Source organism: Lissotriton vulgaris, chromosome 5 (assembly GCF_964263255.1).
Source record: "Lissotriton vulgaris chromosome 5, aLisVul1.2, whole genome shotgun sequence".
Classification (NCBI taxonomy): domain Eukaryota; kingdom Metazoa; phylum Chordata; class Amphibia; order Caudata; family Salamandridae; genus Lissotriton; species Lissotriton vulgaris.
In genome coordinates, this window is record NC_141693.1 from 62,229,000 (window position 1) to 62,254,844 (window position 25,845).

The 25,845-nt window shown below is 46.3% G+C and overlaps 1 protein-coding gene across 1 annotated transcript in view; it reads right to left on the bottom strand.

Moving 5' to 3' along the window:
- Nucleotides 1-4,674: 4,674 nt before the first annotated feature.
- Nucleotides 4,675-25,845, bottom strand: part of LOC147710169 (E3 ubiquitin-protein ligase TRIM39-like) — a 208,491-nt gene continuing 187,320 nt past the window's right edge. Inside the window, exons 5-6 of the mRNA XM_086920860.1 lie at nucleotides 15,242-15,294; nucleotides 4,675-5,579 (exon numbers count right to left, since the gene is read on the bottom strand). Of these exons, the coding sequence (XP_086776986.1) occupies nucleotides 5,068-5,579; nucleotides 15,242-15,294 (565 nt within the window). The 3' untranslated portion in view covers nucleotides 4,675-5,067. The remainder of the gene's footprint in view (nucleotides 5,580-15,241; nucleotides 15,295-25,845) is intronic.

Here is a 25,845-nt window from a genome sequence, read left to right on the forward strand (position 1 = left end):
AGTTAGCAATAAATCGCCTGTAAAAATTTGCGAATCCCAGCACTCGCTGAGTATCTTTCACAGATGATGGAGCAGGCCAATTTAAAACAGCTTCTACCTTCTTAAGATCCATAGTAATACCCTCAGGAGAGAGCCAGTAACCAAGAAATTCCACTTTGTGAGTGTTAAAGACGCATTTTCAAGTTTTGCATACAAGGAATTTTCCTGCAATCTTTGTAGAACAGCTCGAACATATTGAACATGTTCCTTCTTGTTTTTGGAAAAAATTTGTATGTCATCAATGTACATGATGACGCAAACGCCAAGTAGATCATGAAGTACTTCATTAACGAAGTGCTGAAACGCAGCTAAGGCGTTACAGAGACCGAATGGCATGACTGTATATTTGAAAAGACCGAATTTTGTACAAAAAGCGGTCTTCCATTCGTCTCTTTTTATGCGAATAAGATGGTAAGCACCCCGTAAGTCAAGCTTGGTGAAGATGGTCAAACCTTTGACTTGATTTAACAGGACTGGAATCAATGGAAGGGCGTAGCTATTTTTTGTAGTTGCCTTGTTGATTGCACAGTAATCGATGCAAGCCCTAAGAACGCCAGATTTTTTTGCCACGAAGAAAAGTGGCGAAGAAACAGGTGATGTGGACTGCCTGATAAAACCACGTTCCAGCAGCTCGTCCAAGTAGGTTTTCAAATACTGAGTTTCAGGCTCGGTCAGAGCATAGAGGCGACTACAGGGTAGAACAGCACCAGGGACCCAAGTCTATCCTGCAATCGAACACCCTATGAGGAGGTAACTTAGTTGCCTGAACAGGATCAAAGACTTTTGAAAAATCTTTATACTTAGTAGGTATTGATTCGGGACAGTCTTGATGAACAGCTGAACAAAACAAAGGAGCTATGGGGTCTTGCGTCTCCTTGTAACATTGATTCCTACAAAATGGAGAATCTAAAGTGACAGTCCTTTTAACCTAGTCTATCTTGGGGTTATGTAATTCTAGCTAAGGCACTCCAAGTATAACTCCAAAAGTTGGTGTATCTGTTAAATTAAAAATAGTTTCTTCAGTATGACCATTTTCTCCCACCTAGGTTATAGGTACTGTGTGAATCCTGAGGATAGGGCCGAACCATCCACAGCTCGGACTGGTTCTGGTTCTTTTTTAGGAATCTGGTTGATTCTTAACCTTCTAGCTAGTTCTAAATCAAAATAATTGCTTGTTGCCCCGGAATCAAAGACATGTTTGGCAAATAAACGTGACATAGCTGTCTTGAAGGCAGCAAGGTTATGAAGTAATGGGTCGTTGGAATCAACCAAGGGTATAGCCCAATTAGCTGCTACTCCTCCCAAATAGGAAATAATGAAGGCTACTTTGGGGGTATCAGAAACCAAAAATTGTGGTTTACACAAAAAATGTGAATGACATTGGCTCATAAAGGAAGCAAACTTATTGCCAAGAAACGTTCTGGGTGAGCTAGAGGAACGGGGCTAGGTGAAACTACAGTAACCTGCAGATTCTGATCAGTGAGTGGGTTTGAAGGTACGGGACCAAGAAATGTTCTGGGTGAGCTAAAGGAACGGGGCTAGGTGAAACTACAGTAACCTGCAGATTCTGATCAGTGAGTGGGGTTGAAGGTACGAGACCAAATTTGGATTGGGCAATAATGGTTCGAGTGTCAGACATAAGAGGATCTCTCCAACTAGCAAACTCAGATTTTACTCGGGCTGTTTCTTGTCTAAGTGCATGATTCTCCTGTCTAAGCTGTTGCATTTCGTGTGTTAATTTTTGAAGAAGGATCGCCTTTGCGCAGAGCCCAAATTGTCCTGATCTAATTCTTCTATGATTATCAGCTTTCGCTTATCGCTTTCTGTTAGGCGACACCCACCTGTACTCCAGTTGTTTCTTCTCTGACGCTAATAGGTCCCTCCAGAAACTACCGAAGCGACAACGATGAGAAACTCTTGCCGTTCTGACAGGTCTTGGGGGGGGAGGGGGAAGGAGGAATAGGGAGTTAGAGACAAAAGAAACAAGATATCTTGTCTGTGTTGCCAGGCGTGTCTTCTCCTAGGAATCTCTCTGGGGGAGCTTCTCTGGATTTCTCTTTTGTGTGTGAGTGATTAAATGATTCACCTATAAGAGATATGAATAGACTCAGACTTGTATTTATCTAGACTACTTGTCAATTATATATACTAAATACATAAAGTTCCCTACCACGTTCTACATAAATCACATGTAACAGGATTTTCTTAGAAGGTTCTCTTTGCGCACTTATGTCTATGGCAACTTCTGGAGTAATATCTAAATTAGGAACACAATTAGCAAGAATAAACATTTACATGAATATTTCTTACATTAGATTTAACTGTAGTTGCCAACAAATCATACCTTACGTTCTCTTTTCAAATGTCAATAAGATGGGAGCTGAAATACAGTGAGAAGAAACAAAACAAACACACTTCTCTAAATCAAGTCTTTCTATTTCCTGTTGACTTTTATAGGCTAATTGTTCTAAGAGTCTGTGAGGTGGTGGAGAAGCAGAGGCGGACAAGTATGGCTGGTTTTTACCTGTTACTGTTTTATTAGGATAACAAAACAGGGATTCTGGGATATGCAGTCTATCAAAACCGTGTCTCTACTATTCTTCTTCGGATACTTCTTTAGTTCCCGGATTGGTGGCTTTCAGGATGGGCGTCCGTGTAGAGGAAGCCAGAACACGTAGCAAGAAACACAAAAAAACAAAGAAGGCAACGTAAGGGCAATGACTTAGGTTTTATCCAGTGTCGCGGGAAGCCAGGGAGTGGAGGGGTTTCAACACCACTACCGTCACCAAGTGTACTCATGTGCTCATACCGATAGGCGGTGGTATGCGGCGCGTTTTATAGCCCCAAAGAAACTGTTGCGTTACTCTTTTATATCCCCTCCCTTGCCCTCAAGTGCGCGGCCCCAGGAGAGTCTAAAACGCCCCCGTACCTTGTGCAGCCATGTCCCTCCTGGGCCGTGGCTGGAGTAGTTGCGTTGCCAGTTAGGGTCTGGGGGCCGTCTGTTCCTCCGACAGCTCCTTCGGCATAGCCGGGTTTCTCTGGTGTCCTCGGGTCCTCCGCTTCCTCTTGTCGAGTTCTTGCGTCGTCTTGCGGCGGTATCAGGAAGGTCCTCACCAACGTCTCCTCCCGACTCGCAGTGTGGCTTGGTCCAAACGAACGACTTCCTTCTCTGGCGTCTCCAGTCTTGAAGCCCGGGTCATCACGTGACTCTGTCACGTGACCCGGAAATCCCGGAGCATTAAAGGTACAGTACTCTTCAGGTATGGTCTGGAAACAGAGAAGAGGGGACGGAGAAAGGTAAGGGAGAAAACGTCCTAGTTGACTGTCCGAAAGATCTGGGTTATGCATGTCCAAGTGGTCTGGGGTGTCCGCATCCTCACAGTGTCTTATGCATTTCCTCAATTCTTGTAAATTACATACAAGTGTTCTTAGAGTCTTTAGCACTATTTTTCTTTTTGGTTCGTGAGGAAATATTCCTGGACTGCAAGTCTTTTAAATGAAATTGGTAATAAACTCTTACCGCTTTTAGGGCCATATGTAGGTAATCTAGATTTACCGTTTCTAAAATACCGATTCGGTATTTCAGAATCGGTAAATGGTATGTAGGAAAATAAACGTTAAATTTTATCGAATCGGTAAGATTCGGTATTTAAAAAAATCGGTATTTACCGATTCAGTAATTCCAATTCATTCCTATGGGCCTGGAGGCCCATAGGAATGAATGGGAAGCCATTCACTATTTCCAATTCGGTAAATACCGAATCGCTAATAGGGGGTAATAGGGGGCACATATTCAAGGGTGCAGGGTGTCACATTGACACCCTGTTGCACCCCTGAATCGTGAATGTGTGCACATGTGGCACACATACATGCCCTAAGGGCATGTATGTCTGCCACATGGCACTGAGAAAAAAGCAAAACATTGCTTTTTCAAAGGTATTCGGTATTGAATCCTGAATGCAAAAATGCACTCCCTTGAGTGCCTCCTACATTAAGCATTCGGTAATTACTTAAATCCAGCCACCTACATCACATATGCCAAATACCGGTCGATAACGGCCAAAAATCGGTAATTGCGGCCATTACCGACCGGTATTGGGCTACCTACATATGGCCCTTAGTCATGAAATATTCCTTGAATACAAGTGTTTGTAAAGGAATCGGTAATAAACTCTTACCGCGATATTGAAGGGCTCAGAGATAGTTTTACAAATGTTACCAGCTTGGCCTTGAATTGCTCGTCTTTTCTTTTCTTTCAGGATGTTGAGGATCGAGTTGCAGCACCGGAATGAAGAGAGCACTGGGCCGCAAGATATTGCAGAGGAACACAGGTATGGGAGCACCGGAACAGAAATCTTCGCGACAGGAGTCTTCTCTGGAGCGCGACGTTGAAGTCAGGTGAGTGTTGAGCTTTCATGGAAAGCGACGCATGTGTCGAAGAGCGAGGTCGATTTAAATAGTTTTAGCACTCTGCTCAGACTCTAAATTACACGTGTGCTGTAGGAAGCGGTTTGCACGTGTCACGTTGCTGCCCTCATTAGTTGCACATTTCAAGGGCACGTTTGGCTTGACAGTTTAGTTTTTTACATATTATTATCATGGAAATGTTTCAGCCTGAGGAAAGGCACATGTTTAACTGCAGTTTAATCTTTAATATACTGTATATAAGTGAAAAGGCAGTGTTACTTATGAGTAATATTCTTATTATAGAACAACATCAAGAATTAAACCATTATGCATCATACTGTCACTAAAGAACATTCCTCATAAGGAACCAGGATACAGGAGTAGTGATAACCATTTGAATACATGAATGCACATTTCGGGCACATTCAGACAGAAAGTAAGTAAAATAATTTCTATAATGCTGTAACATTAGGACACAGCTGCAGAGTTCTGTTCACTTGTAACACGCGGGGGCAAAGATGAGGGGCTGAAGCTCCCTGCAGCTCTCACACCAGCCTCAGCTCCGCTCCTCCCCTGTAGGGGGGTGAGGGAAGGATGAGGGTCTGAAGCTCCCTGCAGCTCTCACACCAGCCTCAGCTCCGCTCCTCTCCAGAGAAAGAAGTACGGGAAGAGCCTCTGTGTGAAGGGGGCCTGCGGGAAGGAGTAGAGAAGCTCCAAGGAGTCAGCATTGTACAGGGACAGCCGCCCCCCCTCGTAGTCCAGATACACCCCCAGCTTCAGGGGCTTCTCACACGGGGACAGAGAGGTTGGAGGGTAGGTGAGAGCCTTGTACTGATTATTACACCCTGACACAGCCCAGACTTCCCCCTCGGGTGACCATGTGTTTCCTCCTTTCCTGTTCACAGGCTCTGCTGCGACCCCCACATTCCACCATCCCTCCTCCTGCAGCGGTTGCACCTCCCAGTAATGTCTGCCTGAGGTGAACCCCTCGCTCCCCAGCACACAGGGCCAGCGGGTGAATCTCTTGGGAGTGTCCGGCAGAGTCTTTACTGTGCCTGTGTTTCTCACACGTCTCTCCCCGTCAGACAGGAGGAGCCCAGGATGAGCTGTGTCAGGATCCAGAGTCACCATCACTGCAGAGAAGAGATTCAGAATTAGAGATTTAATGACACAAATTAAGGCTGTAATTACTGCTTCTCTTTTACATATGATTAATTTACACCACATCTGGAAGGAGCACCATGTGCTAGAGAGAGAACGGCACTAGAATGCTCACTACAGCGTGCAGCACTAGAGAGCGCGGCACTAGACCGCTCACTACACTAAAGCACACATTCATTTACGATGCACACTACACCAAACAGCTCTACAGACAGGACATTCAACTACACACTGCACTGCACCACGCACCATGCTACACATAGACACTGTGCTCACTGTAATACTAAGTACACTGCACCATACAGCATACTACATTACACCACATTAGACTGAACACTGCAGCACATATTACAGAACGACAGAGGTACAGAATGACAGAGCTACTCAAAGACACACTGCAGTTGATAGTATAGAGTGACAGAGCTACTAGAAGGTATACAGTATTATTCAATACCCTGCATTAGATGGCACAGAGTAACATATACAAGAAGTGTACTGTACAAGTCAGTACTCTATATTACATGGTACAGAGGAAGAGAGCTATTAGAATGAATACAGTACAAGTCAGTAAAGTGCATTAGACAGCACAGAGTGACAGCGATATACAGTACTACTGGGTGCACTGCATATATTTACAGAGTCACAGAGCTACTCAAAGGTATACAGTACCAGGCACTGTATTACATGGCACAGATTAATAGAGCTACTTCAAGATATACAGGACTAGTCAGAACACTGCATTAGATGGCACAGAGTGACATAGCTACTCCAAGGTATGGAGTACTACTCAGTACTCTGCATTATATGGTACACAGTGCATTATCAGTGACACTGTAGTAGATGGTACAGAGTGACAGAGCTACTAGAAGGTAAACTGCAGAAGTCAGTACAGTACATTTGAATTGAATTGAATTTGGAACTTATATCTCGCATAACTGCCACCCTACGGGTATCCTGCCGCTTAGAAAGATGAATAACCACCACAGCAGAGTCAGATTTGTCAGTGAAAGAGACTACGAACCCTCCCTTGGAAATAGACAGGTTTTCAAATCACTCGAAAGCAGGTCAAAGAATTAGCCTGTCTAAGGTTCTGTGGCAACTCATTCCATAGGCGTGAAGCAGCCACGCTAAATGCTCTGCCCCCATCCGAGATGTCTTAAATCTAGAGGTTGTAATCAGAATTGCAGTTGAGGAGCGGAGCTGTCTCCAAGGATTATACCAGGTAGATAGCTCCTGCAAGGGGACTGGGCCCTGGCCATATGCAGCTCTGTAAACAGTACAAAGAGATTTAAAACGGACTCTCTCCTTGATAGGCAGCCAGTGAAGATCTCTCCGGGCCACCGTCGTCGATGACCCACGCTGTCTGTTCAGCACCAGTTTTGCTGCCATGGACTGGACTCTCTGCAACCCCTGCACAATGTATTGTGGTGCTCCCAAGTACAGGGAGTTGCAGTAGTCCAGTCTACTCAGAATTATACTTCTCACAACAAGAGATCGAGTATCTTTTGGAAGTAGTGGAAGAACCTCCCGCAGCATGCGCAACAGGGACAGGCAGACACTGGCAGTTTTATTTGCCTGTGATTCCATTTGGAGATTGTTGTCCACCATAACACCTAGATTACGCACCACTTTGGCCGGAGTCAAGGGTTCATCCTCAGGAGTAAGTTTAAACTCCACTAGTAGGTGTCAGGATATTCTAGAGGCAGGACAGTACACCACCTCTGTTTTTCCCACATTAAACTGTAGGGAATTCTCCCTGAGCCAACCAGCAGTCTGGTGCATGCATTCCTGGAAGGTATCCATAGATACTGCATGTTTTCCCTCCAGGGAGAACACCAGTTGGGTGTCATCTGCATAGTTGATCAGGTCTACCCCATAGGATTTAATAATAGGAAATAGGGGGCGCAGGTAGAGGTTAAAAAGAATTGGGCTAATTGCAGAGCCCTGTGGTACCCCATGCGATACTGGGGCCTTGCCCGAGATGAATGGAGTCAAAGGCACTACCTGTTGTCTTCCTCACAAGTAGGAAATTAGCCACTGCAATGCAGATCCCTTAACCCCTATGCTTTCCAGTCTCTCCACTAGCACTCTATGGCTCACAGTGTCGAATGCGGCTGACATGTCCAATAACACTAGGACAGAGGAGTTCCCATTGTCAGCACGCATTCACAGATTATTCATTACGGTTACCAAAGCAGTCTCAGAGCCGTGTCCCGGGCGGAAGCCAAATTGGTCCCTGTCCAGCAAAGAATTTTCCTCAAGATAGCATGATAGAATTCTGCTAACTGACTTCTCTAATTTTGATCGGGTATGGCAGGAGGGAAATCGGTCTAAAATTTGCTGGATTAGTGGGATCCTGAGATGCGTTTTTTAACAGTGGGGTCACCACTGCTTGCTTCCATACCTCAGGTACCTCTCCTTCCTCCAGCGACTGACAACAGATCTTCCATAGCCATGGGAAGATTTCTTGTCCAAATGTTTTCCAGATTTTATGTGGAAGGGGATCTAACGGGGAACCCGAGGAAACACTCTGGGCAAGCTGGTTAAAAGAATCCTCCGTTAGGACTGGAAAGATTTCCATAAAGGCATCTACCTGAGGTCCTGTATTAGACTTCCGAGCTGGAACCTCCCTGCTGCTCGGACGTAGTTCTCCAACAATTGTATTTATTTTTTCTCTGAAGAAAACGGCAATCTCGTCACAAAGTTTCTGTGTCGCGCCCACCTTATTGCTCGTGCAGGCGGGATTAGATAAACTCCTAAAGATATTAAAAAGCGCTTTAGTGCTATTTGGAGCTTGCAGGATAGACTTAGCATAATAATCTGCTTTGGCCTTGGCAATGGACTCCTTATACTGAGTCTGTGCTAATCTCAGGTCTTTTTTTGTCTGATTCTAAATAGGCCCTCCTCCATTTTCTTTTGGCCTTTTTGCGTACTGTCCGTAGTTGTTTTAGCTCATCATTATACCAGGGGGCAGACATTTTTTTCCTGTTTTTAAGACGTTTTACCGGAGCTAGTAAATCAAGGGTTCCAACTATATATTTACAGTAGGTTTAATTGTTTTCCCCGACAGAGACACGAGTATTATAGAGATTCTGATCAGGGAAGGTCCGTAGTGCCCTATTTTTTACAAACTTAGCCCATTCTCTTCCCTTACGATAAGTCATAGACTGATTATTATTAACCTCTAAATTAGGTAGCGTAATGCAGAATTCAATTAAAGAGTGATCAGTCCAGCTTTGGGGCAATATACTGAACACTTCGGTTTCTGCCTGATTCGCAAACAGAAGATCCAAAACATGACCTCCTGAATGCATTGGTTCTTGTACCATCTGATGTAAGTCAAAGTTCTCACAAGTGTGCTTTAAGTCTCTCAGATGGAGGTCTAAACTACCGTTATCCCATAAATTAAAATCCTTTATGAAAATCATTCTCGAGTGGGTTAAGCTCAAGTCTGTGATGGAGTTAAAAAATGCTTGGAACTGGGTATCTGCGCTTGGGAGTCTATAGCAGACCACCCCTGTGAGTAGCCTGCCCTTGTCCTCTTGGAGTGAAAAACCTAATAGTTCAATTCCACTGACGTCGTCTACTTGTAGGGGTGAAAAATCCCATGTTTCCCAAAAAATCACCCCAACTCCCCCTCCTCTCCCAGCGGTTCTTGGTTTATGGAAGATTCTGTATCCATCCGGATATGCGAGGCCCATTTGAACCAGTGAGTCAGTGCTGGTCCAGGTCTCTGTTAAGAAGAGGACTTCCAGGTTCATATTTTCTAATGCATCAGATACCTCCTGATAGTGTTTTATCAGGGATCTACAATTAATCATCCCACAATTCAGAGAGCTTTTACAGTAACCCGAAGCTACAGGCAGTGGACAAGTCCCCCCCTCACCTCTCTTGCCCAGCTTCAAAAGTTGTTCCCGGGAATACTTTATCCTGCCCTGACTTTGGCTATTGCGGACAGCATAGCTTGCACTGTGCGCGGCCGGGGCGCGGCCGGGCTTGCCTCTGGTGCGCCTCCGGCGCGCCCGCTGCGCACGTGTGCTGCGCGCTTGCATTGCCTGTTCTAAATAGGCAGGCAAGTGCTGGTGGCCAAAAAACTAGTGCTCAACCCCGGAAGTGCCCCAAAACACGGGTCCCTACACCCAAAATGGCGCTGGGGAGGGATGGCGATTTTCTGTTCCCGCCAAAGTGGCAAAATGTTAGTCAATTTTAAGTGCAGGTAAGCGCCTATGAGTTTTACATCAATTGTGGCAGTATTTTAAAACGATTTGGCAAATTAACAATAAAAATGCTCCCAATGTCATACAATACCAAGAAATAACAAGCATTTACAATGCAATGGTTTCGCCTTTTGAAAAGTTTGAGCTATTGGCATTGTAAATGACAAAATTTTTATTTATGTGTTTGTTTTGAAAATAAATAAATAAATGGCATTGTCATTTACAATGCAAATAGCTTCAGAAAGCTTAAAAAAAGGCAAGAGTGAACGTCGTGCAGGGCCAAAACACAATTATGCTCAACAAACTCCTAAATAATTTGTTGCATGCAAATAATAATAGGAAAACTAAAACCGAATCATGCTGCACACTTACAAAAAAAATAAATCTATATTGGCATTATTAAAACACTAGTTCGATTTCTGAACTCTAAACATTATACATAAACGCAATAACATCAATGCATCAATGCACCAAAACCTATAAATAAGGCACATAAATCATGCCATGTCTTCTACTATAAAGGCCTATGTTTGGGGTAAGAAACTCAAAGTATACATTATACCAAGGGATAAATATTCATCTAGGGACCTTACTACAAATTTTAGGTAAAATCAAGGGGCATATTGAGCAATGTGGCGTAATTGCATAACTTCGGAAATGTCATAACAGGTGCAACATGAGTTTATCAAAAGTATGTCAGATTATGCCAGCAGAACAAAAATGTTATCTCGGCCTTCTACAAAGCGGCCAGTGCACTCACTGTCACTCTGCACTCAGTCTGCACTCACTGTCACTCTGCACTCAGTCTGCACTCACTGTCACACTGCACTCAGTCTGCACTCACTGTCACTCTGCACTCACTCTGCATTCACTGTCTCTGCATTCACTGTCTCTGCACTCACTCTGCACTCACTGTCACTCTGCACTCACTCTGCACTCACTGCACTCACTGTCACTCTGCGCTCACTCTGCACTCACTCTCACTCTGCACTCAGTCTGCACTCACTGTCAGTCTGCACTCACTCTGCACTCACTGTCACTCTGCACTCACTGTCTCTGTACTCACTCTGCACTCATTGTCTCTGCACTCACTCTGAGTACAGAGTGAGTGCAGAGTGGCAGTGAGTGCAGAGTGAGTGCAGAGACAGTGAGTGCAGAGTGAGTGCAGAGACAGTGAGTGCAGAGTGACAGTGAGTGCAGAGTGACAGTGAGTGCAGAGTGAGTGCAGACTGACAGTGAGTGCAGACTGAGTGCAGAGTGAGAGTGAGTGCAGAGTGAGAGTGAGTGCAGAGTGACAGTGAGTGCAGAGTGACAGTGAGTGCAGAGTGAGTGCAGAGTGACAGTGAGTGCACTGTCACTCTGCACTCACTGTCACTCTGTACTCAGTCTGCACTCATTGTCACTCTGTGCTCAGTCTGCACTCACTGTCACTCTGCACTCAGTCTGCACTCACTGTCCCTGCACTCAGCCTGCACTCACTGTCACTCTGCACTCAGTCTGCACTCACTGTCACTCTGCACTCACTGTTTCTGCACTCAATCTGCACTCTCTCTGCACTCACTGTCAGTCTGCATTCACTGTCACTCTGCACTCAGTCTGCACTCACTGTTTCTGCACTCACTCTGCACTCTCTCTGCACTCACTGTCACTCTGCCCTCTCTGCACTCACTGTCACTCTGCACTCAGTCTGCACTCATTGTCACTCTGCGCCTAGTCTGCACTCACTGTCAGTCTGCACTCAGTCTGCACTCACTGTCACTCTGCACTCAGACTGCACTCACTGTCACTCTGCACTCAGTCTGCACTCACTGTTTCTGCACTCACTCTGCACTCCCTCTGCACTCACTGTCAGTCTGCACTCACTCTGCACTCACTGTCACTCTGCACTCACTCTGCACTCACTGTCACTCTGCCCTCACTCTGCACTCACTGTCACTCTGCACTCAGTCTGCACTCACTGTCACTCTGCACCTAGTCTGCACTCACTGTCACTCTGCACTCACTCTGCACTCACTCTGCACTCACTGTCAGTCTGCACTCACTCTGCACTCACACTCACTCTGCACTCACTCTCACTCTGCACTCACACTCACTCTGCACTCACACTCACTCTGCACTCACTCTCACTCTGCACTCACTCTCACTCTGCACTCACTCTCACTCTGCACTCAGTCTGCACTCACTGTCACTCTGCACTCAGTCTGCACTCACTGGCACTCTGCACTTACTGGCACTCTGCACTTACTGGCACTCTGCACTTACTGGCACTCTGCACTCACTCTGCACTCACTGTCACTCTGCACTCACTCTGCACTCACTGTCACTCTGCACTCACTCTGCACTCACACTCACTCTGCACTCACTCTCACTCTGCACTCACTCTCACTCTGCACTCACTCTCACTCTGCACTCACTGTCACTCTGCACTCACTCTGCACTCACTGGCACTCTGCACTTACTGGCACTCTGCACTTACTGGCACTCTGCACTCACTCTGCACTCACTGGCACTCTGCACTCACTCTGCACTCACTGTCACTCTGCACTCACTCTGCACTCACTGTCACTCTGCACTCACTGTCACTCTGCACTCACTGTCACTCTGCACTCACTGTCACTCTGCACTCACTCTGCACTCACTGTCTCTGCACTCACTCTGCACTCACTGTCACTCTGTACTCACTGTCACTCTGCACTCACTGTCACTCTGCACTCACTGTCACTCTGCACTCACTCTGCACCCAGTCACTCTGCACCCAGTCACTCTGCACTCACTGTCACTCTGCACTCACTGTCACTGCACTCACTCTGCACTCACTGTCACTCTGCACTCACGCTGCACTCACTGTCACTCTGCACTCACGCTGCACTCACTCTACACCACACAGCACTATCGAGTTCCCCATTGATTATAGGACAGTAGCACTGTGTGAAATGCAGCGGGGTTTACAACCATACAGATATCCCAAAAGGCTGCCATGAGCCCGTCCTTACCTCATCTCAGCTGCTACTGTCCTACAGATGTAATGCACCCGAAACCGAATGCGTGACATGCAGGCTAGCACAGAATCGGGCTACAGCCGCCTCACCCTTCGATTTAGTGCCTTAGATACACAGCTTCTCTTGATGTCGTTCCTTCATTGCTACAGTGCACGAACCCACCTGGATACTTTATCCGGGACCTGTGCCTGTCTCTTAACACACATGCAGTAAAAGAATGACAGGCGAAAAGCCTATTTACAAAGTAAACAGTGTCAGAACTCCTAAGTTCCTATGCTTTGCAAGAGGGCTCCCATGTAAAGCGCTCCGACACCTTTGGGCAAAGTTCGCGCTATACTAAATTGCATCAAGTAAATGAAAATGAACCGGAGAGGCCAAAGATGGAGCCCAGAGCTCCGCAACACCTCTCTCTGTCTGCATCTCCGCCCTGTGTGACTTCACAACTCGTACATTTGCAATTTATAACTCTGATTGTAACCACCACCATGAGCGCATCTATTTCAATCATCTCTGATGCCCGTAGGGGGAACCGAACTGGCAACCTTCGCGCCATGCAAAGCCAGCTTTAAACCCACAAGCCAACCACACACAAATAATCATTCGGCCCGCTAGATAGACATAAATGGCAGTGACTTACTCTGTGAGCGAGCCTTCCCCCCACTGCAGAATCATTAACCGTGACCGAAAACACCCAGAGTTCCGCACACCTCTCTCTGCCTGTATCTCCTCCTTGTGCGACTCTACAACTTCTACGCCTGCAATCCTGTGCAACAGTCTCTTATGTAAAGCGCTCCGAAACCTTCGGGTAAAATCCGCGTTACATAAATTGCATTGAGTAAACGAACATAAACCGGAGATGCCGAAGATGGAGCCCAGAGCTCCGCAACATTTCTTTTACAATTCCTAATGCAGTTTGTACCTTTAAGTAACATGTCTAATCCTAAAACCTTATGTTTTGTAACAAACTCTTATGTAAAGCGCTCTGGCACCCTCGGCCAAAGGTCGCGCTATATAAAATGTCACTAATTAAAGAAAAGGTACCGGAGATGACAAAGATGGAGCCCATAGCTCCGCAACACCTCTACCAGTCCGTATCTCTTCCTTGTGTGACCCCATATGCAACTAGGGAGAGAGTTTGAGGAACAGGTTTAGAGAGGCAGAGACGGGAACGGACAGCGGGACATCGTGCAACCCACCCCTGCAAAGGACACATCCGAAATGGCAAAACAAAGCTTTGAAGAAGAAAAAAAAAAACACGCCCCCAGCCGCATGACGTGAGCAGATAGCCTAAAATTCTCGGGAACGACCCCGAATCTGCTCCGCAGTTGATGGACAGAACTCTGTTCCAATGGCTAGCCCCCATTTATGGAGCTAGCCAATGGAACAGAGGGCGGATTCCCAAGCCACATACTGTAGACATAAGATTTCGGCTGCGCCGAAAAGCTGCGCAGTGCGCAGCTTTCGACCAGTTGAAACCTAAAAATGAGAGGAACTCAAAGTATTTCCAGGCTTATATGCACACAATTCATGACAGATAGGTGGCTTTTCTTCAATCTAGGTAAGGTTACAGAGCAACATATCTACTCCAAGGTAAACCGTACTAGTCACATACTACACTGCATTATAGGTGGATGCTCTACGTCAGTGTAGGTATATGTGCTAGGTCAGTGTAGGTGTGTGCGCTAGGTCAGTGTAGGTGCATCCGCTGGGACAGTGTAGGTGCATGCGCTAGGTCAGTGTAGGTGTATGCGCTAGTTCAGTGTAGGTGCATGCGCTAGGTCAGTGTAGGTGCATGCGCTAGGTCAGTGTAGGTGCATGCGCTGGGTCAGTGCAGAAGCATGTGTTAGGTCACTGTTGGAGCTAGAACTCTGGAACACAGAATGTGTTACGCAGTAAATTCCAAATTTTGAGGTGTAATTCCATGGCATCCCATATTATACTATAATCCTGCCCCATGGCACATCACACCATCCCATCCCATCATAACGTTCCATACCATACCACTATAACATCCCATAACCTACCATTCCATAAAGTTCCATACCATACCATCCAATCGCATCTAATCCCTTCCTACCCCATACCATACCACCTGAACATTCCACGCCATACCATTCCATAGCATACCACACCAATCCATGCCAGGCCATCCAATTGAAAGCAAATTAAAATTTAACAACATCCCATTCCAAATCAAACCATCCCTTCATACCATATTGTACCATGATCCCAACCCATAGCACACCACACCCTCCCATCCAATCATAACGTTCCAAGCCATACAATACCATCCCATACACACTATACCATACCAAACGAACATAACATTCTATACCATACCACAAAACCATACCATGCCATACCACACGCTTTTCATGAACAGTAACATACAGAGCTAATCGTCCCAATGATATTTACCTTTATAACTCTTCACCGCCATCACTGGGCTCTGAATCTTCACATTTTTACACCTGTAAAAACACACACAACATCTTTTTACTAAACAGCAATGACCGCTACAGGAACAGAGTATGAGCATCACAAAAGACTTATATTTGAAATAATATTCAGTACTAAGAGCAGCGCCTGCGGACCAGTGCTTAGTGTGAGTTACTGTTCATACTGAGGGGGGCTGACTAACAGGTTACATCTGCTCCTGGTGGAGTCTTGTGTATATACTTAATAAATACCTTCTTAACTGAGGTCCACGTGCATTCCTGCCAGTACCCACAACACAACACTGCCACACCCAACCCCTGCCAGTGTAAACATTGTCACCATCCTCTACAACCAAGATCTTGGGTTGTCTTAGTGGGATATATATGGCAGATTTGAACCCATACCCCTTAGTAATGAAAGATTGGTAGCAAAACAAAGATATCCCTCATCTTACGGAACAGCAGATTTAAGAGCTTAGGGCAAGGATCGCAGAGGGAGAGATAAGGGAACAGGTTAGGAGGGATAGTAAAGGGACAGCAGCAGGCCCCGGGGGGGATCACAGAGGGAGAGATAAGGGGACAGTTTAGGAGGCTCAGTAATGGGAAAGCAGCAGACGGGAAAACAGAGGGAGAGATAAGGGAACAGGTTAGGAGGCTCAGTAATGGGAAAGCAGCAGGCCCAGAGGGGATCACAGAGGGAGAAGGGAACAGGTTAGGAGGCTCAGTAAAGGGAAAGCAGCTGGCCCAGAGGGGATCACAGAGGGAGAAGGGAACAGGTTAGGAGGCTCAGTAAAGGGAAAGCAGCTGGACCAGACGGGATCCCATCGAAATACTATAAAAAAAATTGTTAAACTCGTTGGTCCCTTTCTGGGTGTCTTGTTTTAATGAGATCTCTCTGGAGAGCTGTTAAATTCCACCTTCCTAGTATGAGGCAACTGTAGTTATGATCCATAAGCGGGGTAAAGATGCTAGGTTAGCAGATTCCTATATACCTATATCGTGGTAGAACTGTGATTACAAAATGATCACAGGAATCTTGGCTAAGAGGTTGTCAGATATCCTTCAAACCATTTCGATCAAAAGGGGTTTGTGCCTGACAGACAGCTGTATGGATTATCCCATCGCATTATCGCTGCAAATGATACGGCCGAGGCATTTAATCTCCTGTTTACAATTGTAAGAATTGATGCTACTAAAGCATTTGATAGGGTTATTTGGGTCTATCTTTGGGAGGTATTGCAGAATTATGGTCTCAGCAGCAATGTTACTGGAGTTGTTCAAATGTAAAATAAGGTGCCGGCAGCCAAGATTTTGGTTTATGGCGAATTTACAGCTTCTTTTCAGATATCCAGGGAAACTAGGCAGGGGTGTCCTGTGTTGTCAATTCTGCTCTGAGTATACATTGAGCCCTTTCCCCAGATGATCAGCGGGATAAGACCATTCTTCCTTTTGAAGCTGCAGGGTTACCAACCAAAATAGCGCTGTATGCTGAGGACATAGTTCTGTATACATCATACCGAGAGCTCTCTGTTCCTAAGCTTGAGATGCATGCCAGAGATTTGGGGGTCTTTCAGGGTATTTAATCTATAAAGGAAAGACAGAGATTATGACATGGGCTAAAGAGAAGGTATGGCTTCAAACTGGAACCCATGTTAGGTATCTAGGAATCAAGGTAACTCAGAGTTTGGAGGAAATACCAGACGTAACCCTAACTAAGGTATGCCATTGTGAATATGGAAAGAAATCAATGCTGATATGAGAAACAATACATTCATTTATGCCAACGAAATTGCGTAATTTTTACCGATTTTGCCCGTTGTGAACTCCACATCAACCTGACTCGCAAATATGTAGTCAAGCAAGTACTGAGACCTAGGCCTGAGGTTATTGATTGACAGGTTACAGGTGGGGTGGCAAGCAGCCGGCAGACAAATGCATGGACATTAAACGTTAGATCAATCCCACAGATAAGAGCAGCGACACTACAATGGTCAAGGGGGATAGGCCCAAGTAAAGCACGCATGGCCAGAGATTGGACCCAATAAAGCACGCATGGCTGGAGGGGGTATGCGTGCTCCTAAAACACCAAAAATTCAGATGCCACATTAGTTAGGAACATATGGCCAATCAGAACACAGCAATCAGGTGCTCCTCATGCCAGACATCTGGACACGTTACCCACTGACCTCATTGTGTCCATGCAAGGTCGAGGCCCACCTGGATTATCCATTAAAACTTTTTTTGATAACTTTATTTTGGTCGTTGACCATAAAAGTGCGAATAAAATACAAACAGTCACAATGATAAAATCCAATAATAAAACAGTTTAAAAAGTTATTAAACAGTAAGTTATCAAAAAGAGGACTGGTACCCCAGTTAGTTCCTTATAACAAAAGTAGTCCTTCTGCGCCACATACCATGTAGGAAGCTGGAAACCGAAAAAACAATAGGAGGGGAGGTGTACTATGTTAAAACTCTACAAGCCTGTGCGCATTGTTTAAGTCCCAAGTTTCTGCACAGCGGTGTCAACCAGCATTTCCGTATTTTAGTATACGCCGGGCAGAAGAACAGAACATGCGCAATATCTTCTGTACTGTTGTTGCAAGCTGGGCAGGTTCCCTCCTCTGAATCAGCCCATTTTGAAGTCAGTGCCCCAATGGGCAGGCAGCCATGTCTTAGTTGGGTGTACAATTTCCTTGCAAGGGGAGGCTGCACTAAATCTAAAAATTCCTACCTCATGGGTGCAATTTTCACTTGCAGGAATTCAGTGGACAGCTTACCCAGAGTTGTCGAAGAGTGTAACACTTTAAAACTATAATGTCTAAGAGAGGCCAACAGCTCAGACCTCTGCAACCTCGGGCAACTCTCCTCAGGAGACTCCCACTGTTGAGGCAAGCCAATTTGGTAGGAAAGGGCCTTGATGTGAAGTAACCAGGGAATATTTTTGTTCTTTATCCGCCCCAAAACTGCAGCAAATTCCGCTCTGTAATCGACAAGCTCCGGTATGGACCAGAGCCTTCTCCAGAAGAGCAGGGGTCGTGCGGATATCAGTTCTTTAATGGACTCAAGGCCCAAGTCTAGTCGCAGTGGTATGAGAGGGGTGCTTTTGGGTAAACTCACCAGATTTCTCATAAAGGCCTGCTCAACCTTTAGTAGACTCAGTGCATTCTTATGCCCCCAAAGTTCTGCACCATACATAGCTGCTGACCTTGCCTGGGTTCTGTATATCTCAAGAACGGGGGCGGCTGGTTTAAATTGTGATGTTTTGTGAAATTTGCCTTGCTGATATGTTTGCTGATATTTATAGCAAGAAAGGAAATCTGTAAGAAATGGATTACCCCCAACCCGCCAAAGGTATCAGAAAGGCTCAGATCTGTAAGAGATGTCAGTAGACTGGACTTGGAGTGCAAGTTGGCCTCAGAAGAGAAAATATGGTGTTGCTTTGTGATATGGCAAAGTAAATTGTAACATCCTATGATTGCACCTCTATCTTGCTGAGAAATGGGCAGTTCTCCTTTCTTAAAAAGGGCAAAACTATACGAAATATTCAGCATGCATGCACGCTAGTCACTCCGGGGGGAGGCGTCTAGGCTCACAGCTCACTTAGCTGGATGGTGATTTGAGGACAAAAATGTAAGCCATTCCTCTACAACCTTGGACGGATTATGACACAACATCTGTTACTGCAAACTCCATCATCGCTGCTCTAGAACTTTAGAGCACAAGTCCCTCTAAAAACATATTCAAGTTTACAAGAGGGTTCAGTGAGGTAAGTGCTCACTGCTGGCAACTGTCTGACCTGTAAGACACAACTATGGTTCCAGCAAGGCAAACTCACCCTTTCATCCTTCTCGGGTTGTTACGCTGCTCACCATCAAAGTGGGTAACCTCAATTTTATTACCAGCAATAAGGAATATTCAAAAGCTGCAGTACTTTGGGAGATCTCTGCCCACAGATCTCTGCCCTTAGCAGATCTCTACCCACTGAACCCTGCCCACAGATCTCTGCCCACATACCCTCACAACAGAGGGAGACAGGCACACAATCCCTGCAGCTGTAATCACCATCATCACTGCTCTAGAACCTTGAAGGGATTAGCACGCAATACCTATAACTTTAAACCCCTTCATCGCCGCTCTAGAACCATGGGCTAATAAACACACAATCACTGCCACGGTAAACCCCATATTTCCTGATCTAGAACTTTTAATGGGATTAGCGTACCATACTATCTCTGTAGAGAGGAGAATTCATGTCACTATACGCTGTGACCTCGAGGCACGGTTACTTCTTAGGATTCTTCCTTTATCTCTGGCTGAACCTGTCTGTGGCATCTATAGGATCTATCTGTGCATTTCTTCTATGGGCGATCCATAGGATCAGCATGGAAATTCATTTTATTATTGATATAAAATATTACCGTCTGGACTCCTCATTTGTGTATATAGTTGTGTAGAATGAGGTGTGCTAAATAAGAACAAGAAACAAAGGTTTTAACGAGAATCCAAGGGCAGGAATAACGACCTACGTGTGGAGAAGTGTGGCTCAATGGTTAGAGCGGCAGACCCTGAAGCAGAGATCGGCCCGGGACCAATGTTCAATTCCCGACGCGGCGGGGTCTTGGGTCAATGTCCGCGGACTCGATAATTCTCGCCGAGGTGCCTACGCTAACCATGGGTCCCACTCTGCAACTCTGGGCAATAACTTGCTTAATCTCCACAACGGCCCCATCAACGCCGGGGATGCCTGGCTTCACCTTGGAGGTGCCCAGGAGGGACCATCTCACAGGGAAAGGACAGGGCGGGTTCCCCAGCGGTATACAGCGCCAGGACACTACGAGATGGAGTAACAGTGCGCTTTACAAGTATTCTTACCTTTACCTTTACCTTTACATACAGACACGTGCCCCAATAATACGTCATAACAACAAAAGATGTCTGTGGGTCAAAGGAAGGAATGTGCTACTTACCAGTATGCATCTGTTCTTGGCATGTAGGGCTGCTGATATTCACATCTTGTGCATAGATCGCTGCCTAGTGTTGGGTCCGTATGATTGCACATTGTTGTCCTGGAAGAGTCTTCGAAGTATCACGAGATAGGTGGCTCCTCCCCTGGACTACAGTGCGCATGGGCATCGCCTCCATCCCCAGATTGTTTTTCGCCATTGTGGCAGGGATGGAGTATGATACAGTAAGTGATGTCCATGCCAGAGAGTAATTCTGAATGCAACAGCTGCGATGGGCACCGGGGAGGAGGGAGGGCGATGTGAATATCAGCAGCCCTACATGCCAAGAACAGATGCATACTGGTAAGTAGCATATTCCGTTCGAGGCATGTGGGCTGCTGAATTCACATCTTGTGCATAGAATGTATAGCAGTCTCCTCCTAGCGGCGGTTGCCCGTGCCAGCTGCAGCAGTTTAAAAAAAGAGTTTTGAGTACAGCCTGCCCGACAGCTGCCTGCTGTTTGGAGTGTACATCTACACAGTAGTGTTCGGTAAATGTATGTATGGTAGTCCACGTGGCTGCCTTACATATGTCTTCTAGAGGAATGTTTCCTAGGAAAGCCATGGATGCCCCTAACTTGCGTGTTGAATGCGCTCTTGAGGGAACTGTTAATGTGAGTTTAGCTTTTTGATAACAGATTTGTATGCACTTAACAATCCATCTGGCTATACCCGATTTAGAAATGGGGTTGCCTTTGTGCTGTGGTGAAAAGGCAACAAACAGTTGCTTAGTCTTTCTGAAAATTTTTTGTCCTGTTCTGCCACAGAATCAGGATTAGGGAAGAATACTGGCAGTTCTATAGCTTGATTGATGTGAAACTGGGACACCACCTTTGGCATAAATTTAGGGTTAGTTTGCAGCCCTACCCTATTTGCGTGAATCTGTATGAATGGCTCCTGAATAGTCAGGGCTTGCAGCTCACTAACTCTTCTGAGTGACGTGATCGCCACTAGAATAGCCACTTTCCACGTTAGGAATTGTATCTCACAGGAGTGTAGAGGTTCAAATGGTGGTCCCATTAGTCTAGTTAGAACCACATTGAGGTTCCAGAGAGGTGAAGGCGGGTGTCCTGGAGGAATGATGCGTTTGAGTCCCTCTAGGAAAGCTTTAATAGCAGGTAATCTGAAGAGTGAAAGGTGCTGCCTGTTCTGAAGATAAGCTGCCACCGCAGCTGAATGTATACGGATGGAACTGTAAGCCAGATTGCATCTGTGTAAATGTAAGAGGTAACATATGATGTTTTGAGTAGATGTATCTAGCGGATTTTGATCATTATTGGTACAATAGATGACAAATCGTTTCCACTTTGCCGCATAGCATGCTCTGGTTGTAGGTCTCCTTGCCTCTTTGATAATATTCATACAATCGGGAGGCAAGTTTAGGTAACCAAACTCTATGACCTCAGGAGCCAGACCGCAAGGTTCAACTGTTGCGGATCTGGGTGCTGAATGCCGCTATGGCTCTGCGTTAAAAGACTGGGTGTTAATCTCAGCCTTTGATGAGGAACCACAGAAAGTTCTAGGAACGTGGTGTACCATGGTTGCCGCGCCCATGTTGGAGCAACTAGGATCAGTGTCAGTGAGTGTTGTCTCAGTTTGCGTGCCACTAGCGGTATGAGCGGGGCCGGGGGAAAAGCGTGCGCAAACTTGCCTGACCAGTTCATCCATATCGCATTGCCCTGAGACTGCGGATGTGGAAACCTGGCGGCGAAGCTTTGGCATTTTGCGTTTTCCCTTGTGGCGAACAGGTCTATTTCTGGGTGACCCCACCGCTGGAAGTACGGTATCAGCACCGAGGGATGTATCTCCCACTCGTGCATTTGGTGGCTGTGTCTGCTGAGCAGGTCCGCCATCTGGTTGTCCCAGCCCGGGAGGTGTTCCGCCATGACGAATATGTTCCTCTGAATGGCCTACTTCCACATGCTTTGCGCTAGATGTGACAACTGTGGAGAGTGTGTCCCTCCCTGCTTTTGTATGTAGTATATGGCAGTCATGTTGTCCGTCCGGATCAACACGACTTTGTTGCACAAATGTACCTTGAACGCCTTCATTGCCATAAAGATTGCCATCAGTTCTAGCAGGTTGATGTGCATCCTCTTTTGCTGTGTCGTCCATAGGCCCTGCACTGTGTAATGGAGGACATGCGCTCCCCATCCCAGGAGAGATGCGTCCGTCGTCAGCACTAATTGTGGCACAGGCTCTTGGAACGGTCGTCCCCTGCAAAGGTTTTGTGGGTTCCACCAATGCAGAGAGCTGTATGCGCGACCGGTCACCAACACTAGGTCTTTCAATTGTCCTTGAGACTGGTTCCACTGCCGTGCTAAGCACTCCCGAAGCAGACGCATGTGTAGTCTCGCGTGAGGGACTATGAAGATGCAGGAGGCCATCATGCCTATTAACTGCATAAACACCCTTGCTGTGAGCAAGTGTTGGGGTCTGAATTTCTGAATCAGTAATTGAATGCTGTTGATTCTTGCTGAGTTTGGCTGCGCCTTTGCTGCCGGAGTGTCTATTGTTGCTCCCAGGTACTGTTGTACGTGGGCGGGTTGAAGATGAGACTTTTGGTAGTTCAATGAGAAACCGAGGTTGTGTAGGAGGTGAGTAGTGTGGGACATGTAATGTAAATGTAATGTAAAAGTATATTTATAAAGCGCGACTACCACTCCGGGGAGCATCTTGGCGCCAAGTACCCCAGCCAGATGGAGATAGGCCAGCTGACTGACAAAGTTTGGAGGGTCCTATACACTTTAAACTAAGTCTCTACAGGCAGTATCAGTAAGGGCGAAGATCCAGGTTTTGAGTTCTTTCCTAAACTGGATTTCTGTGGGGAGTTGCCAAAGCTGGAATGGCAGTTTATTCCATGCCTTAGCGCCCAGGACAACAAGGGACTTTCCCCCTTTGGTAGCTAGCCTAAATTTGGGGGTCACCAATAGGTTTTGGTTAGCGGACCTAAGGCTCCGTGCTGGTAGATAGCGTTTGAAGCCCCTTGACAGGTACTTTGGCCCTTGTGAGTGAAATGCTCTGAAAGTGATGACCAGTATTTTGAAAAGGATGTGTTTGTGGATTGGGAGCCAATGCAGGGCATTAAGTGCGGCTGAGGCTGACATGTGGCTGGCACATTGCTGGGCTGACTTTGCTTGGATAAGCCAGTCATCCAGATAGGGGTAGACGTGAATATGGTTCCTCCGTAGGTGCACAGCTACTGTCGCTAGGCACTTGGTAAACACCCTGGGGGCTGTTGTCACCCCAAAAGGCAGTACCTTGAACTGGTAGTGCTGATTTTGGATGGTAAACCTGAGATACTTCCTGTGTGCTGATGTATTGGTATGTGGAAATACGCAAGTCTCCCTAACTGTGTAGTGGTAGAACTTGCTGTAAAGTGAGCATGTGAAAATGTTCTGATAAGATGTATTGGTTTAGGGGCCTGAGGTCTAGTATTGGCCTGAGAGACCCGTCCTTTTTGGGGATTAAAAAGTACAGAGAGTACACCCCTGTACCTTGTTCTTGTATAGGGATGATTTCTATGGCCCCTTTTTGCAGCATACTGAGAACTTCTTGCTGCAATAAGTCTATGTGCTCTGCGGACATAGGACGGTTTTTGGGGGGTATATTGGGTGGAGTGGATGTTAGCTCTAGACAATAACCGTACTGAGTAAGCTGTCTCACCCACCTGTCTGTGGTAAGGCTTTCCCAGACTGGCAGGAACTGTTGCAATCTGCCCTCGACTGGTGTTACATGGTCTGGGGGCAGCGACAAGGCGTCACTGTTTAGTATTGGCGGAGGATCTGGAGTTGTTATTTCCTCGTCCTCTGCCTTTACTGCTGTTGCCACGGTATCCACCTCTGTTAGTCTTATTATAGGTGGTTTGCGTGTTCCCTTTATTGTATTGAGTCTGCTGGGATGCCTGGCCTCTTGTAGCTCCTCTGTTATTGGAGCCACGAAAGGAACCTCCCCTGAATTGCTGTGACTGCAAGGCCCCCATAGATTTGGCTGTCTCTGTGTCTTTTTTAATCTTCTCCAAGATTGTGCCCACATCAGGACCAAATAAAAAATCAGGGTTTACAGGCTGATTTAGCAATGTGGTTTGAATCTCTGGTTTGAAACCCGAGATGCGCAACCAAGCATGCCTTCTGAGCATAACACTTGTGTTGATGGCCCTGGCTGCAGTGTCTGCCACGTCCAACGCACATTTAATGGAAGCGTTGGATATTAGTTCCCCTCTTGTATGAGTGTTTCTGCACCTTCCTTGTAGGCATCAGGCAAATGTTGTAGCAGTTGCTCTAGAGTGTCATAATGTGCCCTATCGTATCTGGCTAATAGGGCCTGTGTGTTTGAAATTCTCCAGATGTTAGCTGCTTGAGCAGCCACCCTCTTCCCAGAAGCTTCTAATACTTTAGACTCTTTGTCTGGAGGAGGAGCATCACCAGTAGCTTGGGAGTTGGCACGTTTACGAGCATTGGAGACCAGCAAAGAGTCCAACGGCAGCTGTCCCTTAATGTATGTAGGGTCCACAGGCGCCGGTCTGTATTTTCTTTCAATTCTAGGGTTAACAACCCTTGCTCTTGTGGTTTCCTTAAAGATGTCTCCGGCGTGTTTGAGGACACCCTTTAACATTGGTAATGTTTTAACTGATCTTTCAGAAGTGGAGAAAGTGTCAAACAAGAAATCCTCCCCAATTGGGTCAGCATGCATGTCCACATCATGATTATGGGCTGCCCTCTCTATTAATGCGTTAAACGCTGTTGTATCCTCTGTTGGCGAAGTTTTTACAGGATAAGATGGAGTATCAGGGATCGTTTGTGACTTCCCCTGGTCGACAGGGTCTGTCCAGGTTTGAGTATGGTCATCTTGATCATTGTCCGCAGGGTAAGTATATTGTTCCCCATAGTCATACCCCATATCCTCATTAGAGCGTGTGGGTGAGTATGCCGAAGTGTCCTGGCCATGGTACCTCACCCGTTCGAAATGGGCAGGCGATGTTGAAGAATCTTTTTTCTTTTTTAGGGGAATTTTATATGATTCCAGAGGTTTTTCAGACCTGATCTTTCTTTGATAAACAGAAAGTCTGCCGGTGTCGGCGTCGATATGGAGCTTTGACTGATCATTATAGGATGGCTCCTGGTACAGAACGTCCTCTTCTAGAGGATGAGTCCTTTTTCCAAGTGACACGGTTCTGGTTGATTCGATCCCTGTTTTCGGATCGACCATTTTAGGCCGCGCTGTCGGGGGCAGTCCAAATTTTATCGGTGGCTTGGAGGCCGGTGTTGAGAGGGGGCCGACGGATTTCGCCTTGTTGTCGTGCTTCAGGCCTTGCGTCGACTTCGGCACTTGTTGCGATGGAGGCGCGCTCCTTTTCTTTGATTCGACTTGCTCCTTCGAGGCCCCTTTGGATTTCGGCTCAAGGGCTTTGACCACCTGTTGTTTTTCGACTCAGTGCCTCGGTTCGAGGACCGTCCTAGACTCGAGTCCTTTGTTTGTGTTGCTGTCTATCGACGCCGACCTCGTCGGTTCGACGTTCTTGGCTTTAGCGATGGACTTTAGCGCACCAATCTTCGGCTCGACACCCTTTGTGGTGGACC